Source organism: Chamaea fasciata, unplaced genomic scaffold, assembly GCF_029207755.1.
Source record: "Chamaea fasciata isolate MVZ Bird 193981 ecotype frontalis unplaced genomic scaffold, bChaFas1.0.hap1 SCAF_11, whole genome shotgun sequence".
NCBI classification, from domain to species: Eukaryota; Metazoa; Chordata; class Aves; order Passeriformes; family Sylviidae; genus Chamaea; species Chamaea fasciata.
In genome coordinates, this window is record NW_027094096.1 from 9,444,681 (window position 1) to 9,464,727 (window position 20,047).

Here is a 20,047-nt window from a genome sequence, read left to right on the forward strand (position 1 = left end):
TCAGATCCAAAACTAGATGCTCTCCTGCTTTGTTTTCGCACACCAAAACGTCCTTTTCCCTTTGCGTTTCAGCCTTATCTTCCGCAAGGTGCGGATGCTGCTGGGCGGGAAGATCCGCATCCTGCTGTGCGGCGGCGCCCCGCTGTCGGCGGCCACGCAGCGCTTCATGAACATCTGCTTCTGCTGCCCCGTGGGGCAGGGCTACGGCCTCACAGAGTCTGCGGGGGCTGGCACCATCACTGAAGGTGGGTGGCAGGGCTAAGGAATCACAGAGTCTGCCGGGGCTGGCACCATCACTGAAGGTGGGTGGCAGGGCTAAGGAATCACAGAGTCTGCCGGGGCTGGCACCATCACTGAAGGTGGGTGGCAGGGCTAAGGAATCACAGAGTCTGCCGGGGCTGGCACCATCACTGAAGGTGGGTGGCGCTGCATCCCCCTGGCACCGGCACCCACACTCTGCCCTGTAGGTCTCAGCCCTGCCCTGTTCCTTTGGTGGTTCCACCAAGTGTCATCAGGGAGTCCTGGGATCAGGTGTTCCCAAAAATGTATAAAGCAGTGGCAGTGCTGATCTGGATGTGCTAAGCCAGGTGACCTGTGTGTAAAATGAATGTTATCGTTTGTGGTAGAGCAGCCCATTCTAGCATGAATGGGATCTTGGTATTGTTGTACTTTGCCACGTGAGCAGGGTAATTTTTTTTCAGATTTTGTTGAGTGTATTGAGATGTCAGGAATTAAAATCTTCCTGCACCAGATTTTAATTCCATATAACAGAACCTAGTGGTTTCAGTCGCCTTTTAGTAACTGAGGGTATCTGTTAATACAGCCATCTACTCTCTTGGTGGGATAAGAATTTTATCTGTGTTCTCTTGATAAAACCGTTGGGTTTTCTTGAAACTTTGTTTCTGTGAATTAAAGTTCAGAAATAAATAGCAGTTAATTTTCACTGAGGATGCATGACAACAAAAGATATTTTTCTAACTAACTTCGGGGGGTTTTTTTCTGAAAATGCACTTGTTTAAATTCTAGTTTGGGACTACACTACAGGAAGAGTGGGAGCACCTTTGGTCTGTTGTGAAATCAAGTTATTGAACTGGGAAGAAGGTGAGAATTCCTGCTTATGATTAAATTGTAGTGCGTTTGTAAGAGCTGTGTTTTTCTGTTGGGCTTTGCTCAGTAGCAGTAACTGGAAGACTGTTTCTTGGCTGTTTGTATTTTAAATGCTGCTTTTGCCAATTAAAGTTTGCTCTTGGGGAGAAGAGAGGTAAAATAAATTTTGCAGTAGTTTCAAAAAAGGAAAATATCCAGACAGAAGCTATCAATGAAAGTGGCGTTTTGACTAGGTTGTATGCACGATACCTTCAGTTGCCATCAAGAAATTATTTAAAAATGATCTTCATAATATTATTCTTAAAGTCATTAAAAATTGGTATGTAGAATAGAGGCTTAATGGATACTTTATAAAATACATATAATAAATTTTGAAATGCATTTGGGAGTTTTCTTTCACTGTAGGCTTTTATGCACTGTAGAGTAGAAATACATAATACTTAAGTGTGTTTTGGACTAATGCAAAACCTTATGTATTTTTTTTGTTTCTTTTCTGAACTATGAGACAAAATTATTTGGTTTTATTTGAGCCTATGTGAAACTGGTAAACTTACTACTGCCAGAAGGATGGCACAAATTTTTGCTTTGGAACATACTTTCATTTTCATCAACCTAATAAAACTGCCCATCCTTTTAGGTGGCTATTACAACACTGATAAACCATATCCTAGAGGTGAGATCCTTATTGGAGGGCAGAATGTGACTGTGGGCTACTACAAAAATGAAGCTCGAACCAGAAAAGATTTCACTGTTGATGAGAATGGGCAGAGGTGGCTCCATACTGGAGACATTGGAGAGTTTCATCATGATGGATGTCTAAAAATTATTGGTGAGTTAATAAATTCAGGTAAACATGTATATGTATAGATATTCATATACACACACATTTTTCAGGGCTGTGAAATACAGTAATGAGAAAAACCCTCCATATCTTTTCATGCAATCTAAAGCCTTCCCATGTATCCCAGGGAAGTTCTGATATGTTAATGTAAACTTGTTTGGGTGTTTTAGAAGCTGATTTTTGATTCATTTTGAAACAATCTTTAACATTGACTCCCTTAGTCAGTGAGACTGGGTAGTAATTAGAGAGTTAAATATAAGCTAATTGAGTAGATAAGCTGCCTTATGTTGTATAATTTTGTAAGGTTGTGTAGAATAACCTCAAGTAATTTGGGCATAATTTTTAGTTCCTATTGTTGTTTTTCAAGTAAAAGGCAAACAGTTGCTCTTTAAATATGGATTTAGCCTGAAATAAATAACATAATGTCACCAAATGGTGCGTATCCTGCCTTGTGGGTTTGGGCCAGACAGGACAAAATGTGTGCTCCTGGCTAACAATGGCTTTTGCATAGTCCTACTTGTCTTCCCTGCACATGATGGTGCTGTCAAATAGGAAATGCTGTTCTGGAGGCAAAAAATGCATGGAATTGTAGTGGCCCTCATTTTGTTGGCGAAGACAGCCTGATAAAATGCAGTCTGGAGCCCTGACATTAAAGGTTTCTTGTACATTCACCAAATATGTGTCAGTTTAGATACTTAAATATGCATTTCAGAGAAATTTAAAATCCGTGTTTAGAAGTTTTCTGTTCTGTAATTAACACTTAATTCCTTTCTTCCTCAACAGATCGCAAAAAGGACCTTGTAAAACTGCAGGCTGGAGAATATGTTTCTCTTGGCAAAGTAGAGGCAGCTCTGAAGAATCTCCCACTGGTGGATAATATTTGTGCATATGCAAGCAGGTAAGAGCAGCTAATACTTTGTTATTGCTCTGTTCTTTATCCTCTTGAAGCCATAAGCCATTGCCCCTCAATGTGTAGAATTTTTTAATCAGTTAAAAAAGGGATTTTAATTATAATACAATGGAATAACTCTCTATCAAAACAAAAAGATCTGAACTCCGTTTTTATTTTTCCTTTCTCATTTGTTGTCATCATTTATTGGAGAATACTGACAATGAGTCTTACTTTCCCCCTTTCCCAATCTAAAAAGCAGACAAGCTCTTTTGCATTAATTACAGGCATCACTCAAGCACTTTGGAGATGGTTACCTTCAGAAGCCCTAGGACACCTTTTTCCTTGCTGTATTTAGTTGTGATTTGTCCTTCAGAGGAAGTACTGTGGTACTTCAGAGGAAGGTGGGGGGAAAAAAACACCAAGGGCCCAGTAGCTGGCTTGTGAATTAAAGTTACTTTTTTTTACCTCTGTAGTACACCATCTTGAAGCTTGAGAAAAAACACATTTTAAACACACTCTAAGCACTGTGCAAACACACAATAAATGACAATCAAATGTCATTTCTATTTGCTTTATCTGTGTACTAATAAATTAGGTGATAGGGGCTCAAATATGTTTTTAATTTCTATTTCTGGAGTTTCTTAGCTCTTACACAGATAAATATACTTCAGGTGGTCTTTGTTTCCTGTTGACATATGACATTGATGTTTGGAGCTTCTGAATGATAAGAAATATTTTCATTCCCAGTATGGCCCAAAAAGCCCCACTTTACTTTGAAAGAAGCCAGGATAAGCATACCAGAGAATTGCTCAGTGGTAATAAATGAATGAAACAATTACCTTTTGGTTTGTTCACCTGGTTCTCTGTAATTTTGGGGGGGTTTTTGTAGTCATTCTGTAACTGCAGTTTTGACAGTTTTGGATCAGTAGGCTGGCATGCACTGGGCCTGCCACTGCTGAGAAAATTTCCATTCTTTTAAGCTTTATTTGTGGTTTGGACTCACTGAGTGAGTCTCATGTTTGCTGGCTTTGACAGCCTGAAGTTGCAACTCTTCCAAAGCACCCTCTGTAATCCGTGGAGAAAGAGCTTCCTACATGTGGTTTCTTCTCTTCCAGGATTGCAGTTCACTATGGGATTCGTGCTACCAAATTTTTGTATTAATTTTGCCAGGTCACCATAACGTTGGAAGCTAAAATGCACTTGCCAGCCAGACACTTGATTCTGATAGTCCGTGTCATGTCTATTACCTAAAAACAGGGAAACCTATGAGCAGTTTTTAAAGGAAATTTACAAACAAGAGTCCAGACCAAGGACAAACAAGACAAGGCTTTCCAGATTGGTTTTTCTGTTGCTGCTGTCCTTAATGCTGTTATGTGTGTAATGTGGCCTGAGTAGCCATGTAATAGAGTCCCTGAATGATTGTCCATATGCGCATTTCATTGTGGGCATGTGCTCACCTCAGTAGTCTGAGCTCAGGGAGATTTTGTAACACTGCCTGTGACCTTTCTTAGATCCTGTCTCTCCTTATACTTTGCCTGGGTGATCCTGTATGCAGGAGGAGTCCTGTGTTTGTAGCTGTTCTGTCTCCCACGTGCAAAAGGACAAGGAGGGCAGACTTTTACAAATGGGTTTAAAATGTGATTTGAACTTAAATTTTAGGGTGCAAAGTTCTCCTGAACATGGTAAAAAGGAATCAGAATTGTTTGCATGATATTGCTACTTCAAAAGCTGTATTGATTTCAAATTAAGTGAGATAAAGAATAAAAAGATTTGCTGAAAGGAATCATGATGAGAGCACTGTCAGGGGAGACTCCTACTGCTTTATCAACACTTCACCCATCCAAGACACATTAAGTGGGTTTCAAGCATCACCTAGGGAAAATGAGTACCTCAATTAGCTGAGGAATGAGCAAACACTGCAAAAAACCTGAGTGAGTCCTAAATAATCTCAGAGAGATAAGGACCAGACCTTAGAGAATAGAAACAGTGGTATCTATATGTAGTGCAGAAACTATATATGTTTCTGACCATAGGTCTGAGAGCCATACATGGGTAGAATCCTAAGCACAGCAAGGGAATGAGGCTGCCTAGTGTAGGACAGACATTTTGGCAAAATCTTTCATCACAAAAGAGATGACTAAGGAGGTCTTGAGGACCAAAGTCTGAAAATTTCCACTGAAAATCATTTCGAAGACAATGCTACCAAATACAAAAGATCAGCTTGAGGAGCATCAAGAGGGAAGATGTACCTTCAGGATACTTCTCAAGACAAAACAGTGCTTTACCATTTGAACTGCAACAAATGAAGATTTAACTTTGTGGCACAGAATGAAAAACTACATGTATCAGGAACTGTGAGCTGCAAGGTGTTCTTTCCAAGAAAAAACCAGTTGGGTGAACCTGTTTGTCCAGAACAAGTACACTTCTACTCAAGGGGCTGAATTTTAGATGAACAGAATGTTTGATGCTTACCCAGCCAACTGATTACTTCTATATACTCTTTATCTCTGGAGACACTGGTGATATTGTCAGACAAGATCTTGAGCCATGTCAAAACACTACAGGAACCAGGGATGAAAGTGCCAGAGTCCTTTGTGTCCCAGGTGCCTCCAGACACAGTACCTCCACAGTAGGGAGCAAAGTCACAAGGGTTCGGTACAGAGTACAGTATGAGTGTGCTTGGGAGAAAATGGGACAGAGGCAAAGGCGTGAGGTGAGATGCAAGCAGTAGTGAAAGTGAGACTAACCTGAAATCATCCTGTCATACATTCTCAGGAAGAGAAAAATGAGTATGGTTTTGAGCTGGCAGGCAAAGCTTGGGATGATGCTGGCAGGGAAGTCTGTGTTTGTAATGGACTCTGGTGCAGTCTTCTCAGCTCCTGTCAGATGCCCATTATGATTCATGCCAGTAACAAAGGAGAAAATTGCAGTGTGCAGTAACCAAAAGCATATTTAGAGGTAGTATCTTAAAATTATCTTGAAAACCTTAAAGGATGTAGCTACAGTAATCTGCATGCTAGGGCTAAGTTTCCATATTTTATATTAATGATCTGTCTGGTGAGAGTTGAAAAGATGTAATAAATCTGTGGATAGTTAAGATGGGAGGGAACCAAAGTCACAGTGGAGGATAGGATGAGAATTCAGAGCAAGCTTGGCTAGATGGAGATTTGCTTGAAAAGAGCAGTAAGTTCAAAGAGAGGAGTTGTAAATTACGCTTACAGCTAAATAAACTGCAGAAGTTAAGGGTGAGAACTACCAGTTGGTAGCAATTCTGTAGTAGCTGACATGAGTCCACGAGTGCCATGCTGTTATAAGAAGGTAAAAGGCATAATCAGATGTACTGCCTACAAAACGCACAATGATCTCTTTGCTCTAACAAGTATTAAAGGGTCTGAGTTCCACATGTAGCACATCTGAAGAGATGGACCTCATGAAAAGAGGCCAGGAAAAAAAGTCAATGTCTGGGCAGAGGCCTGTGATGGCATGAATTAGGAGGAAAGGGCACTGCTGATATGTCTAAATCTAAGAAAAGAAGCTAGACTAAAAAGGTGACAAGGAAAATCTCTGAATGAATAAATAGCTTCTGTGGAAAAGACAGGGATATCTGACTATTCTGAGGTAAACTGCTAAGAGGAAGAGTCAGGAGTTGCTATCAGCAGCAGCTTTTCCATGCTACGAGTGATAAAGTGTTGGCAGTTGTGCTTGCTGATGTTTAAGCAAGATGTAGACAAACATCTGTTAGATATATCTGACCCTGCTTTAGGGCAGGTGCATTGATCAGGAGCTCTTCTGAGATCACTTTCAACTCTGGCTCTAATCTGCTTTGTTCGAATGTGTCAAGCTGCTGTGTGAGGTTCTGTGTACATTTTACCTAAACTTTGCACCAGGTGAAAAACTTTGAATACCTGTTTCAGATTGAATTGTACTTTAGGGCCCAAAGACTTTGAGATCACAGCTTCCTGTGCTCTGGGCATGTCAGGAGCAGACAAAGAGTGCCAACAGTAAGAGTGGTGTATGGACAATCACTTGAAAGAGAAAGAGAAGTCACTTCCCTTACAGAAGCAGGCATCCTTTGAGATGTGTTGTGCATATGCTCATTCCACAACCTGCTCTCCAACCCCTCTTCACTGCAGTCCTCTACTCCTCTACAGTAACTGGATTCTGCAGTTGAGAGGAAACTGAGGTAGGGAAGCCGCACACCAGTCTCCATTCCGGGCTGCAGAACATGAGGAGAGGCAGGGCAGTGGCATCGTGTGGGTACTGCTTCCCAAAGCTTTGGGCATGAGACACAGTGGAATATGCATATGGACAGCACACCTTGAAGCAATCTAGTTACTGTAAGGTAAGTAGCTTCTCTTTCTATGTATTTTTAAGCAGGCAGAGGTAACTTGTGTACTGCTTCAGGAAGATTATCAGGTGAACAAAAGCCAGCTGTTAAGAGCAATATCTCTGTATGAGGTGTAAACTCCCCCAAGTTGAAATGTTATTTTTGAAGAGTTGTTTACTTTGCAAAATTCATACTAAAGTACATTGTGCTTCTCAGTTTCCATTCTTATGTCATTGGATTTGTTGTGCCAAATCAAAAGGAGCTCGCAGAACTAGCCCGAAAAAAAGGATTTAAAGGAACCTGGGAAGAGATCTGTAACAGTCCTGAGATGGAAAAAGAGGTTCTGAAGGTGCTAGCTGAGGCTGCCATGGCAGGTGAGTGGCTGGGTAGGTGGTATTAGTCTTGTGGACTGGACTGTAATGTCTGTGAAATAGATAAGCATAGGCCCTAAAATATTTCCTTGAGTGTGTGTAATTTATTGAACCTGTATGTAGTAAGATTTTCATACAAAAACCCCCAACAGCAACACGTGAGTTGAGTCAGTCTTTTTGTTTCATGCAGCTTCTTTTACTGTGGCCAGTAGCTGAGGAAAGAATATAAAAAACAGGGAAGCTTTACAAGTACGGTTCTCTGTATCTATGTGTGTATGTGTGGCATTGTTTAAGATGTCCTGTAATATCTTGTTGGCCTCGCTGCTGGTCCAAAAACCATGTGGGCCAACTATAGATCCATAATCATCATATGCATTAGGTATCAGACAGTTTCACATGGTACATACCAGTGCAGAGTTGAAATAAACCCATGGTGACAGGGCTCTCCTGGCTCCCACTTGCATCTGAAGGATTTCCAAAACCAAAGCAGCACCTTTGTAGATAGTGATTTTCAGAAGACTTTCCTTACATTAATTCTTCTAGCCACATTTGAAAATTACTCAGATATTCTGTATCAGTGTCCGTAGTATCTCATGGGGAGTCTGTAGCTTGGCCTGGTTTTGTGAAGAAATGCCTTGTTTGTGCCAGGCCTTCCATCTGCCCACTGAGGTTGGCTCTGCTGAGCTCAGGTCTGGGAGGGGCAGTGAACAGTCCCAGTGGTGGTTGTGATTCTGTCAGTGTGGATTATTCTTCCCCCTCAGTATCTTTTTCATGCTAATTGGCCATAGTCTGTCAGGCAGCTCTGGTGCAGAATGAAGCAGTGGCACAGGGATATTGTTTGTTCTTTGTAATAATTTTGGCCTTATTTTTGCTTTTGGCCATTTCTGAGCGCTGAGCTTTTTTCATAACACTGTCAATTATGGCCACAGAATGATCTTTTTTAAAATGATGATCAGGGGTGTAAAATTTTCCATACTCATCTCTTGACACTGTCCTGCAATGGATGTTTGCTGCTGTTTTGCAGTTGCTCAGTGTCACAGTGTCCTTCTGTCCCTCTTTGCCCTTTGTCCTCATCCTTTCTACCCTGGATAACTACATGCTTCCAGCAATCTCTGCTTGTTAATATTCATCTCTTTTCCTTATTGCTTGTGAATGGGTTAAAATTTGATGAGGTATTTGCCAGCTCCCATCCCAGGACCACCCTCCTGCCATGAGTGCAGTCCCAACTCTGCAGCTGCTCTTTCCTTGCCCCATCTCTCTAGTCTGGTTTTCTTCACTGTATGGAGCAGTCATTCTCAGAAGCTGCTGTGATGGAGAGCATGTACAAAGTTGCTTTCATTTTTTTGTGCAACACTATTCTAAGGATAATTAAATACTTTTAAAAAATTGATGAATGGTAGTATTTGATTCAATGATCTTGATGTTATTTTGTATTTGGTTTTTGTTTTCACTCTGGTGTCACAGGCCTTACTTTTAAATACTATGGATTTTAGTGATAAATTGCAAAAAAACCCCCAAAACCCAAACTCAGCAATCTAATGCCAAAGGGAGAAAAAGGGGCAGGAAAACCTAAAAATGACAGGTTGCATGTGCTAGGTATACATTTGCATATATTTTTGAAATTCAACTTGAAAAGAGATTTTTTATTATTATTATTGCTATCTGTTGGCTACTTTTCTTAATTATCTGTTTTTCTTTTCTCATATCTGAAACCACAGCAGAAGTTGTTGCAAATGATGGTGTTATGTGCTGAAGGTGTAACATGGAGAGCACTGCTCTCTTTCAGTACAGGGAAGAGCTCCCATATGAACTTATTTCCCTTGGTTAATTTAGTACTACCAGGAAAAAACAAGCTCCCCCATTTTTTCTAACCTAAGTAGAATGGATTTTAAGATTTTCCCTCTGGATGATGAGTGCCACGATGGTGGTAGAGCAGAGTCTGTTTTGAGGATCTCACTTCCTTGCACTGAGGCTTTTTTGAAGTTAGGGAGCTGCAGTTACCTGGACAGCTGGGCTTTATTCCAGTATTCCTGTGGAAACTGGACAACAGATACTAGCAGATCCCGTCACTCCACTTGTGACCCCACAGGTTGTCAAACCAACCGTGGGGGGTTGGAGGAGCACTTTCTCATTTGGGTCACGTGGTTTTCTGTGCGAGAATATGATTTCTCCTTTTGTGCTTAACTTTAGGACAATGCTTACATTCAGGTTCTGTATTAAAAATTATTTCTGTTTACAGCCAATCTGGAGAAGTTTGAAATACCAGTGAAGATCCGTTTGAGCCCAGATCCTTGGACCCCAGAGACTGGTCTGGTTACAGACGCGTTCAAACTGAAACGCAAAGAGCTCACGGCGTTCTATCAAACGGACATCGATCGAATGTACGGGAAAAATGTCAAATAACCCTCCCCTGCACCACTTTGTACCCTGAGCTTGGATCAAATAGGAAATACTTGAATTGCCTGTCTCAACTCAACACTTGAGATCAACACACGAAACCACCATTCCTCGTTTCCAGCTTAAACTGTTCTTTCTAATGACATCACCGTGATGACTGGCAAGTTTAGTAAAATGTTATGGCAGCAAACTTGTGTCTGTCTCCTTTTTTCCAGTTTTCTCTGCTACCTTGTCAGTCTGTGGATTTTCCCGGGTCTTTTTGGGAAACCATGATTCTGAAGCCTCAAGTTTTTAAACATTTATAAATCCTGTATAATGTTTTATTTGTATCTTTAAAATTTGGATGTATATAGAGAGAACTTGGCTATATAAGAAATGGTTATACTGGGGGCCTTTTTTTACCTAATTATTTAAAGATAAGAAGGTATTGATGTTGTGACATTATGTACATTGAAAATGCTTGTTACAAGGTAATTGTTGAACAGAGGACCAGGTTATTTGCTGCTGTGCTATTTTTCTGTGTGAATCTGAGGGAGAAAACGTTTGACATTCTAGCTTGTGTAATACACCTTCAATATGTGCCTAATGGTTACTTTTATTTTTATCTGAAAATGGAAGCATGGTCGTGGCACAGCTCTGCCTCAAGGCAGGTACTCTTGCAGGTGTTAATTAAACCTCCTTTAATACAGAAGATGCTATTAACACAGCAGAAGTTAAACCTAAGAATAATCTCTCAGATACAGAAACTCCTTTTTTAAATAGCTCGTGACCATTTCATCCAGAGCTGAATTGTGTAGTGCTAATATGAACTCTCATCATTAATGTCACCTAACACTTTACAAGCTTGACTGTCCTTTTAGCAAAGGGACTGTAGCAACCTTTGTCTTTTCTCATTAGGTTTGGACATTACAGTGGGTTTGCTCTTTCATTGTTTCTGAAGGTTTGGCAAGACCCCTGCTCTGCCCTAGCTGCAACCCAAATCTTCCTGGGGGGGATTTTTAAAGTCATAATGACAGTTACGTTCTCAACTCACACAGTGCCTAGCTGCCCTTTGTGCCATTAAAAATCTCCCTTTGATTCTCTGTTCTTTTGTGTAGTACTTTTTGCTTTTAAAACAGATATTTGAAGCATTTGTCAACCAGAGTTATTTATGTTGCTTGGTTTGTTACACCTAATTCTTACTTTGGGAAGGAGTCTCAGTTTCTGTTTCAGTAGAGATTCACGGATATTGTTTGAAAAAACATAGAGGTTCTTTTCATCTTCAGTGAGTGTGTTCAGATTTGTTTTAGATGTGAATTTTATTTTCAAAATACTTCTGGAATGAATATTCGGGGTTACATGAGAATGTGAAAAGGTGTACATCAGTCAACTTTGTGATGAAGCAAATACTAAAATGGCTTTAATTTGGGGATTACTCTTGTGTGTATCATTTACTTGTAGTACTAAAACTCAAGGTCCTAACGCTCACTTAGTGCCCTGCTATGGTAGCACGTAGCAATGCTGAAGGCCAGAAGTTTAGTTTGGGAGAGGGAGTTCCTGCTGTTTGTCTTTGTGACATGAGGTTTTGGGAGGTATTTGACGTGCAAATCCTCATTTTATAAACCTCTGAAATACTTTTTCTAATTAATGCTCTCCACTGATTTTAGAAAGCAGATTCGTAGGAGTTGAAGGTTATCAAGCAGGTTCCCTGATGAAAGGATGAGGTGGTTTGTGCTAATTATGGATTTCCCCTGCTGCCGTCCATGAAAAACTGTTAACATTTGGTAAATTTTGATGTAAGTAATCAAATAGAAATAGAAGTAACAAAAAGAAATCAGAACCATATTTTTGAGATTATTGCCTTTAGATACCCAGATCATAAATGAAAACTTGTAGCAAATAGAGATAAGACGAATGTTGAAAAATGACTGGAGAATCCAAATGTGGAAAAATTGCCAAGGCTGTAGGGAAGTGTCACATTATTAGGTATTACAAACTCTTAAATTTGTATCTGTGCTCCATCAACAGGTTCTTAAATAGACCTCTGCACAGACTGTACATTGTTCAAATATTTTTGTGATTTTTAGTGAAAATTAATAAATTGCTGAAGTACTATGTGTATCACTTGGTGCATTGTGCAGCAGATTTAAAATAAATCTGCTTTTGGTTAAACAGACCTCAAGTTAGTATTTTGTTCTGCTAAGGATTTAAATCCCCTTTTGAGAAATTGCATAAATGAAACTTTTCAAATGGTTCGGAAAATAGTAGTTTTATTTTCTTTTTTCTAATCCAGTCACAAGATGGGGTTGCAGTCTAACTACATTTGATTTTGCAGTTCAGGTTTCTTATGTTTAAAATGGATGTGATATATATAGTTCCTCTTTCATTAGGCATCAGATACATTGTGGAATTCATTCATTCATTCATTTCTTCTACAGAATGTGAAAACAAAGCAGTTCATTAGGTTTAGTCTCAGCGCTGGAGATATAAAGACTTTTAAAAGTCTTTGTGATGAGTATGGGGTTTTTTCTTTTGATTTATAGCAAAAGACTCCACTATGCTGGATTTTGAGTCCTTCCATGTCCCATTGAGGCCACTGTGCTGGGGAGTGCTGGGGGCTGTACTGGGGTGTTCAGTCAGGCTGCAGTTCAGCTCTGGGGCTGCCCCTGTGGGCTGCCAGGTCCTTCTGGCTCCTGCATTGCTGAGCACAAGGACAGCTTTGGAAGGATTTGTTCCAATCCTGCAGCGATGCCCTACTTGCCGCCTGGGAATTCCCCTCCATATTTTAATTTGTTTGTTTGTTTGTTTGTTTGTTTGGTGTGTCTTCCCATGCCCTGTGGACCAGAAGAGAAGCATCTGCTGGAATGCACTGCACTGTCCCAAGGGCTGTGGGCAGCTGTACAGGAACTGAGAGGTGTGTGTTTGGGAGGAGTGGTCTCTCTCACATGGGGGATTCTGTAATGGAAGAGCTGTAACTTTAAACAATCTGAGTTCAAACTAAGAGCAAGGGGCATATACCTCACCTGAAGGCCCCCAAAAGAGGGGGATTTTGAACAAAACTTTTGTAAATAAAAACTTACCCGATCTCTGAATCGTTGAAAATTGAAACTACTAACTCTCTTGTGAAAAATCTATGCATTTCATTATTAAAATGGTTGACCAAGAAATTCCAGGGATGCTGTGAATATCCTTTAAGTTTCACAATCCTTTAAAAAATTTCAGGACTTTAGGCTGTCATTCAGTCTAGATCTAAGTGTTCTTTATAGAGCATAGCGTTTCTGGGGTAGATGAGAAATTCAGAAGTTGCATGTCAAAAGACAGTGTGAGTTTGCTGCTGCTGCAGGTTTCACAGAGGCAGGAGCACACCTCAAAGGGGAGCTGTAGCTGAGCAGGGAAACATTCTGCTGAAATGGAAGTGAAAAGCAATGTGTGACTAGAGCTAAGAACATGACAGGTACCTACATCCCACTGCTTTACAGACAGGATGCAGAGAAGGGTGTGGAATCAAAACCATACATTGAGAACAACCTGTAAAGCTCTGAAGTTTATGCAGAAATTGCTATAGGACATAAAACTCCTTTGCAATAACCTTTGTCCTGCTAAAATTCACAAACTTTTTATTCTCTACTAAAACTACATTTAGGTAATGCAATGCAGCATTTTTAATTTTTATTACTGTGGTGTATTAACTTTTTTGGACTCGGTATAAAATAGTGTACATCTGTTTCTATACTCGTAAGAGGAACAATTTTCAACTTGCCTACACCTTGGACCAGGCTGAAACGTTAATTGAATGACCAACTGTATATTGTTGTAATGGGTTATTTAATGTAAACTCATTTTCGATGTGATCTTGGTTGTTACTATGAACTGCCTGAACATTGTATATCCTAATTGAGTTATATTGTATGAATTATTTATTTGTAATTGGATATCATGTTTCAAAAATAAAATTAATTTCACAGATTGGGCCCTGTACATCCAGTTTTTTCAGTGGTACAGAGGTGATAATATAGAAATGTGCTCATTATTGTCAAATGTTTCAAATATGAGTGACTATTTTGGACTGAATGCAGGAGCAAGAATTACCAGGTTAGCCTGGATTTTACTGCAGGAAAATTAACTGTGTTTGGTCAATTTTTGTTTACACATGATCTGCCACTTACCTGGTTTTAAAAGCACTGGCTGTGGGTAATACCTGATGTAAAGCTGTAGGGTTATGACATTTTTTTCCTATCCAATTGTGCTAGGACTTGTATTTGGTGTGTAACTTTCCCTAAGTTTGTGTGTTGAAGCGTCAGGTATTAGATGCTTGCAGTTGAACTTCTTAAGAGATCTTAAGCACTTAAATTTCAACTTTTGACTACTAGCTCACATTTTAACAGAAGCCTCTTTTTCCCTTTTTTGTGTCTCTACAGGTTCCCCAAATGCCCAGAGTCATAGTGCTGACAAAATGTCAAACCTTCCTTGCTGTATAGCTGGTATTTTTGTTTATCCCTTTAACCAGCCATGAGAAGGCTCCAGCTTCCTCTAGATTCAGTTATATCCAAAATAGTTGTTTATTTGATTCTTTCAAAAATACTGGGAGGGTTTAAGACTGAAAACTTATTTCACATCATTTAGGATAATATGATTCACTTTAACTGATTTTTTTTTTTTTTTTTTTTTTTTTAGATATTTGTAGCTAATAAAATGCTGTTCGGAGTCTCTTTAGTAAAGAGAATTAAGTTTGGAACTACTACAGTAGGTATTTTTTGCAGCAACTAATTTCAGGAAGGATAAATGTAACCATATCAAACAATATGTCAATGCAGCCATTACAGAGGTGTGGGATCCAAAACAGATACAATAAAAGTACAAATAAAAACATTGTAGACCCGAGTTGCTATTGTCAACAAAAAAATCCAGAGGTGGCAGCAGGGAAAGGGAGTACCCAAACAGTTGAAAAGGTGAGTAATTTTTTTTAAAAAACAGTTGTAATACTTAGGAAAAATAGTTTTAAAACCCTGTTGTTATTTCTGTGCGTGTAGAATTTCTCTCTTGGCACTAAAGGTTAAAGTCCCAGGCCTGTGTTGTGTTCAGAACAGTACCTGTCCTTTCCTGCTGTCCCAGAGAAGTGCTGGGAATGTCTGGGCTGGCACCTACCCTCCCTTTTCAATGTTCTCCTGCAGGTCAAAGGGGAGTGGTGTGGAAAGGGAACTCTGACTTTCCCTAGAATTGATATAAAGTGGATTTGTCTGCCTTCAGCAAGCCGGGGAACAGATGATAAATGTGCCTTTTTGTGCTGGGGAGGCAGTGGGAGGAAAGTTTCTGCTTTGGGATGAAAGGTGCCAGTGATAACTGAGGAATTAGGGCATGTTCCCAGGCAGGGCAGCTGAATGTCCTGCATGTGGACTGCTGAAGCTGGACCTGAGGGCAGGGCTGGTGGCAGTGGGGCTGTGTCTGCCCGCGCCTGTCCAGCATGAATCCAGCTGTGGGGGCTGGAGGGATGGCAGGTGTGGGTGGCTGAAAGTTCCAGACAGTGTTGGCAAGGATTTTCTCTAGCTGTGATTAAAATAGATACCTGTGGCTTTTAGCAAGTAATGTCTCCATTATTTGAATCCCAGATTTCATTATATAGACTGGCTTAAGCATTTCATTCCTGCTTCATGTGCTTGGCTTTCGCTGCCTCCCTGCCCAGCGTAGAGACCTTGCACAGGGCTGGCCATCGGGGCACCTCCATCTGCAGGGGGTCCTGGATGGGCATCCCCAAATTGCTGCCTGGTCCCCAGGACAAGGTGGTTAGTAGAAAAGTAAACATTTTTTCCCTGTTAGGAGTTGGGTGGGTTCAGTGTGCTCAGTTCAGCCTGTCGTGCGTGGAATGTCAAAAAGATGTTTTATATCAGACTTCTGGGGTAACTCAGCATTGCCAAGTGCAACAGCAGGAAAGGACATGTACCATATTTAAGTCCCTAGCCCCTCAATTTTAATGTATTCCACTGTACCCTTTCCCACTTTATTACAAGTGTATGTTTATTTCTTTCTCTGGAACTGTAATGCCTTCCATTGGTCGCAAGGTTGGGTAGGTTGTTTGGTTTTTGTTTTGGTCATTATTTGCAGATAATTGAGAGACAATTTTGTGAATATAGTGGAAAAGTTTATATGGCTTCCTATTGATGTGCAGTCACAGTAGTATTTGGCAACAAGCCTGGTGGCTGGTGACCTTTATTCCTCTGAAATTGTGAGACTTTGATGTAGATCCTTACATTGAATAAGTTTCCTTACGTAGAGTAAATTTCCATCAAGTTTCTGCTACTTTAGGCTCCTAGAGAGGTTAAAAGAGAAAGAAGCACTATTTTGAAAAATGAGATTATTAATAGCAAGAGACTGTCTATCAAATTCCCAAAATTCATTGTATCCCAACCTGGTAAAAAATAGTTAAGCCTCCTGGATGCTTAACTATTAATACAGCCTTTGAGTTAGAGCTTTATCTTAATAATGCGGGTCAGATACAGTTCAGTTTTTGTGAAATAAGATTTGTATCAGGAATTTTTCAGCAAACTCTCTATTTTTGGTACATTTCCTAGTACCATATTTGTATAAGTTGTTTTTAAATCTTAAGCGTATAGCTTACAAGACTGAAGAACGATTTGTAAAGTGTAGTTCCTGTTGTGCAGTGTAGTTGGAAGGTGGGTTGTGGATGTTTAACAAGCTGTAAGGAAGCCATTTACTGAAACTCATTAGGCATTTAATGTTTCATCAGTTCTCTGGGTCTTACACCCGTTTACTTGGTATTTCTGCCAGGTTTCTTGGAAATGAAGTGATTTTGCTTAATTTTGTTGCAATTCAGGACTTGGTGTGTTCCAGCTAAAGCAGCGTAACATAATTAGCAGGAAGGCTGAGAATGCCAATAAGCAATCTGGCCCATTCAGCAGCACATTCACTTTCCTCCCCTTCTCGCCAAAGTTGTGTAAGAGCTGTAAAACAACAGGAGAATCAAAAAAGGGAGACTTTTCAAGAGTAATTTCTCTGTCAAAATGGGTTGATAAGTTTTTGATTGAGTCCCGCTCCAGTGGGATATCTGTCTGTGCCTCTGCACTCCCACAGGCCGACAGGCACAGGCAAACATTGTGTAGGTGACCTGCAACAGGGCAGAATTAGGGCCAGAAGGTTTTGGGTTGTTCCTTCCTGGTGCAGACCACCATGGAGCTTCGGGGGGTGGTGGTTCCTGCTGAACTGTTTGATGTCTCTCCAAGGATGTTATAAGTAAAATGTGCTAAAATTTCTTTCAGAAATTTCTTTAATTTTTATTTGAAATATTGATAAATTTCTGAAATATTTATTTGAAAGTATCTCCAATATAGTTGTTCCTCCATGTGCTTAGTAATGGATTATCTGAGGTTTTCCAGGACTGGCAGGTGCCAGGTTTAGTTGAGGGCAGTGTTTTGCTGATGAGGGGTGTGCCTCCTTGTATTTTGCAGTAATTTTCCTAATGTTTTCATAAATAGATGAGATTTGGGACTTTCCCCAGAATTTCTCCCAGTGCTACTAAGGGATACTTGTTTTTAAACCATTTTTCCATTTCCTTCTACCAGTTTTATTTTCTACCAGTAACTTTTCATTATACCATGGGCTGGTCAGATCTTTCTGGTGTGCTTTTTCCCATAACTGATGTTTTGTCTTTTTTAATTGTTTTACAGAATTTACAGAAAGATGTAGATAAAATGGATTGCTTCCACAGGAGGCATGATGCTCTCTGTAAGTCCTGACTGGCAGAGATTTCTAGATAGGATTTTGTCTGAAATGCTGGAACAGTGGGGCTGTGGCTACCAAGAGTCACCTGCAGCAGCCTGTGCTCAGGGCACTGTGCAGGTGTGTAGCCACCCTGTCTTTGTGGTCCTTGTGCAAGGGTCAGCTAATTTGGTGGAGAGAATGAATTCCATTTGAGAAATGTCTGCCATGAAAGCAAAGATTGCTGTCCTCAGCCTCTAGCTTGAGGATTTGTGAATAGCCAGTGTTGCTGGTCTGTAGCAGCCCCAATTCAGTGGGAAATAGAAAACCTGATAAAAAATAAAAAAGGAAAAGAAAAAAGATTTACATTATCCTGACACCTTTCTTTTTTTGTCTACATATTCCATAGTTAACATTGAACAAGGTGCTGAATTGCCATGTGATGTCTGACAGTTTAACTGACTGCAGGCTGCACTCCTGGTGCCAGGATGCTGCCCCTTCACCCCTTCTCCATCCCCCTCTGTGCTGGCTGCCCCTCTCCTTTGCTGACAGCAGCTAAACCGTCCTCCTGGCCCTTGGTGCCACAGTAAGTGCCTGGTCAAACACCTGTACTGCCGGAGCCCTCCCTGGGTGTCCCACTCCAAGGTGGGGGCGCCAGGCTGTCCTTCAGGGCTCATGGATTGTGTGCTGGAGAGGGCCAGAGCCCAGGAACCTCCCACATGGTTATGCCAGGAGCGAGTTCTCTTTTTTTTTCTCTTCTCCAGCCTTAGCTAGAAAAAGTTTGGATTGGTTTTTAGGGCCCAGACCAATCTGGGATAGTTGAAAACTGCACTCCAACAATTCCAAGTATTCAAATGATAATTATTTCCATCTGTTTGTCTTTGTTTATTTACTTTTTCAAGAAAGCTCCAGTAGTACTCAGAACAGCTTTATTGTGATAGAAATTTCTAGCCCGTGGTGATTTGAAGAATCCTGTGCTGAATCAGTGCAACAAAGCCTTGGAAAGTCTCTTTAGGAACACATGCTGACACCATTTACATTTTCTTTCCCTCTTAGGGCTGAGATTACAGCCAACTCCCTGGCTTCTTTCAGCTTTTTGTTTAAGAACTCTTTTAAGAATCGTTTGGTTCCTTTTCTTCCATGCTCTCTTCTCCCTGTATGCGTCTGAGTCTCCGGATATTCCCTTGTGTGCCCGGAGCGGGAGCATTGGCAGTGCCATGGGGACAGTGGCTGTGGCCGGGCTCCCGCCCCAGCCTTTTCCCGGGCTGGGGACAGTGGCGGTGGCCGGGCTGGGGACAGTGGCGGTGGCCGGGCTCCCGCCCCAGCCTTTCCCCGGGCTGGGGACAGTGGCGGTGGCCGGGCTGGGGACAGTGGCGGTGGCCGGGCTCCCGCCCCGGCCCTTTCCCGGAGCGGGGCCGGGAGAGCGGAGCCGAGCCGCGCCTTCCCAAGGCAGCGCTGCAGCCGCGGCGCCGCCGCTCCCTGTGCTGGGCCAGCCTTGCACAAAGCCGGCCGGGCGAAGGGAGCTTTTCCTCCTGACGGCAGCCTCGGGTCTGAGCTCATTCCTCGGAGACACTGACTTTATACAGCGAAGGACACTGCTGTGGTAACCTTTAGCAGAGGCTGTAGAAAATTAGAGCCAGCTTCCACTGTTCCATAGTCCTGCTTTGATTTTCTTCCCAGCTTCCCTTAAGAAACAATTAGTATCTTTCTGCTCTTTTTAAAAAACTTTATGATTTTGCTGCCAAGACCTTTCTCATAGTTTTCAGAGAGAAATGGCTTTAAAGATTGAGGCGTCTCAAATGCTTGCATCATCTCCACATCTGGTATCTTACTCCTAACTTATAAATCATTTTTAAGATCAGAAGCACGTGTCAGCTGCAGCAAAAGGCTTTCTGTATTAACTGAGTTGACAGAATCGTCAGAATTTTTTCTAAAGTATATTGAAATTTTAATCCTCTTCATTATCCCTTCTCTTCATCTGTTTTATTCTGGAGTTTATACCTCAAGCTGTCTCTGCCTCAAGGAGTTTTTTGGTGTGACCAGGCATCACCTCTGGAGGTGTTTGCAGAGGTGGAGCAGCCTGGCTCCCCTGCAACTGCACAGGCCACCCACCTTAGTCATGGGGTCCCCAACCAGCGTGGGGTGCTGGGGACATCAGCAAACAAGTGTCACACAGCCCCTCGTCACTGCAGCCACTCCGGGGGTGAATGCTCCTGCAGCACTGAGGGAATCAGTAACTCAGACTGTATGAGGTTGGATCATTTACTTGAACTTTTTTTATTTCCTCAGCTAATGAACTGAAGTGTTGGTATTGGTAGTTTCAAAGCAAAAAAATCCCTACTGGTGTTTCTCTGCTGGTCCATGTGATAGTCTTAAAAGGCAGCTGTATGAGTATCTTGGGGCACAGTGAGTGCATTCATTCC

The 20,047-nt window shown here is 41.3% G+C and overlaps 1 protein-coding gene across 5 annotated transcripts in view; it reads left to right on the top strand.

The window, feature by feature from the left end:
• ACSL3 (acyl-CoA synthetase long chain family member 3) overlaps positions 1–13,873 on the top strand; it is a 63,805-nt gene extending 49,932 nt beyond the window's left edge. For 3 of the 5 annotated variants that reach the window (XM_066193163.1, XM_066193165.1, XM_066193164.1), the window contains 6 exons: positions 73–245; positions 1,027–1,101; positions 1,745–1,936; positions 2,732–2,846; positions 7,384–7,541; positions 9,778–13,873. In XM_066193163.1, coding sequence (XP_066049260.1) covers positions 73–245; positions 1,027–1,101; positions 1,745–1,936; positions 2,732–2,846; positions 7,384–7,541; positions 9,778–9,941 — 877 coding nt within the window. In that variant the 3' untranslated portion in view covers positions 9,942–13,873. Of the gene's footprint in view, positions 1–72; positions 246–1,026; positions 1,102–1,744; positions 1,937–2,731; positions 2,847–3,124; positions 3,713–6,991; positions 7,183–7,383; positions 7,542–9,777 lie in introns of those variants that run through there. The other 2 variants (XR_010722576.1, XM_066193166.1) reach the window with 2 other exon arrangements.
• Positions 13,874–20,047: the final 6,174 nt, after the last annotated feature.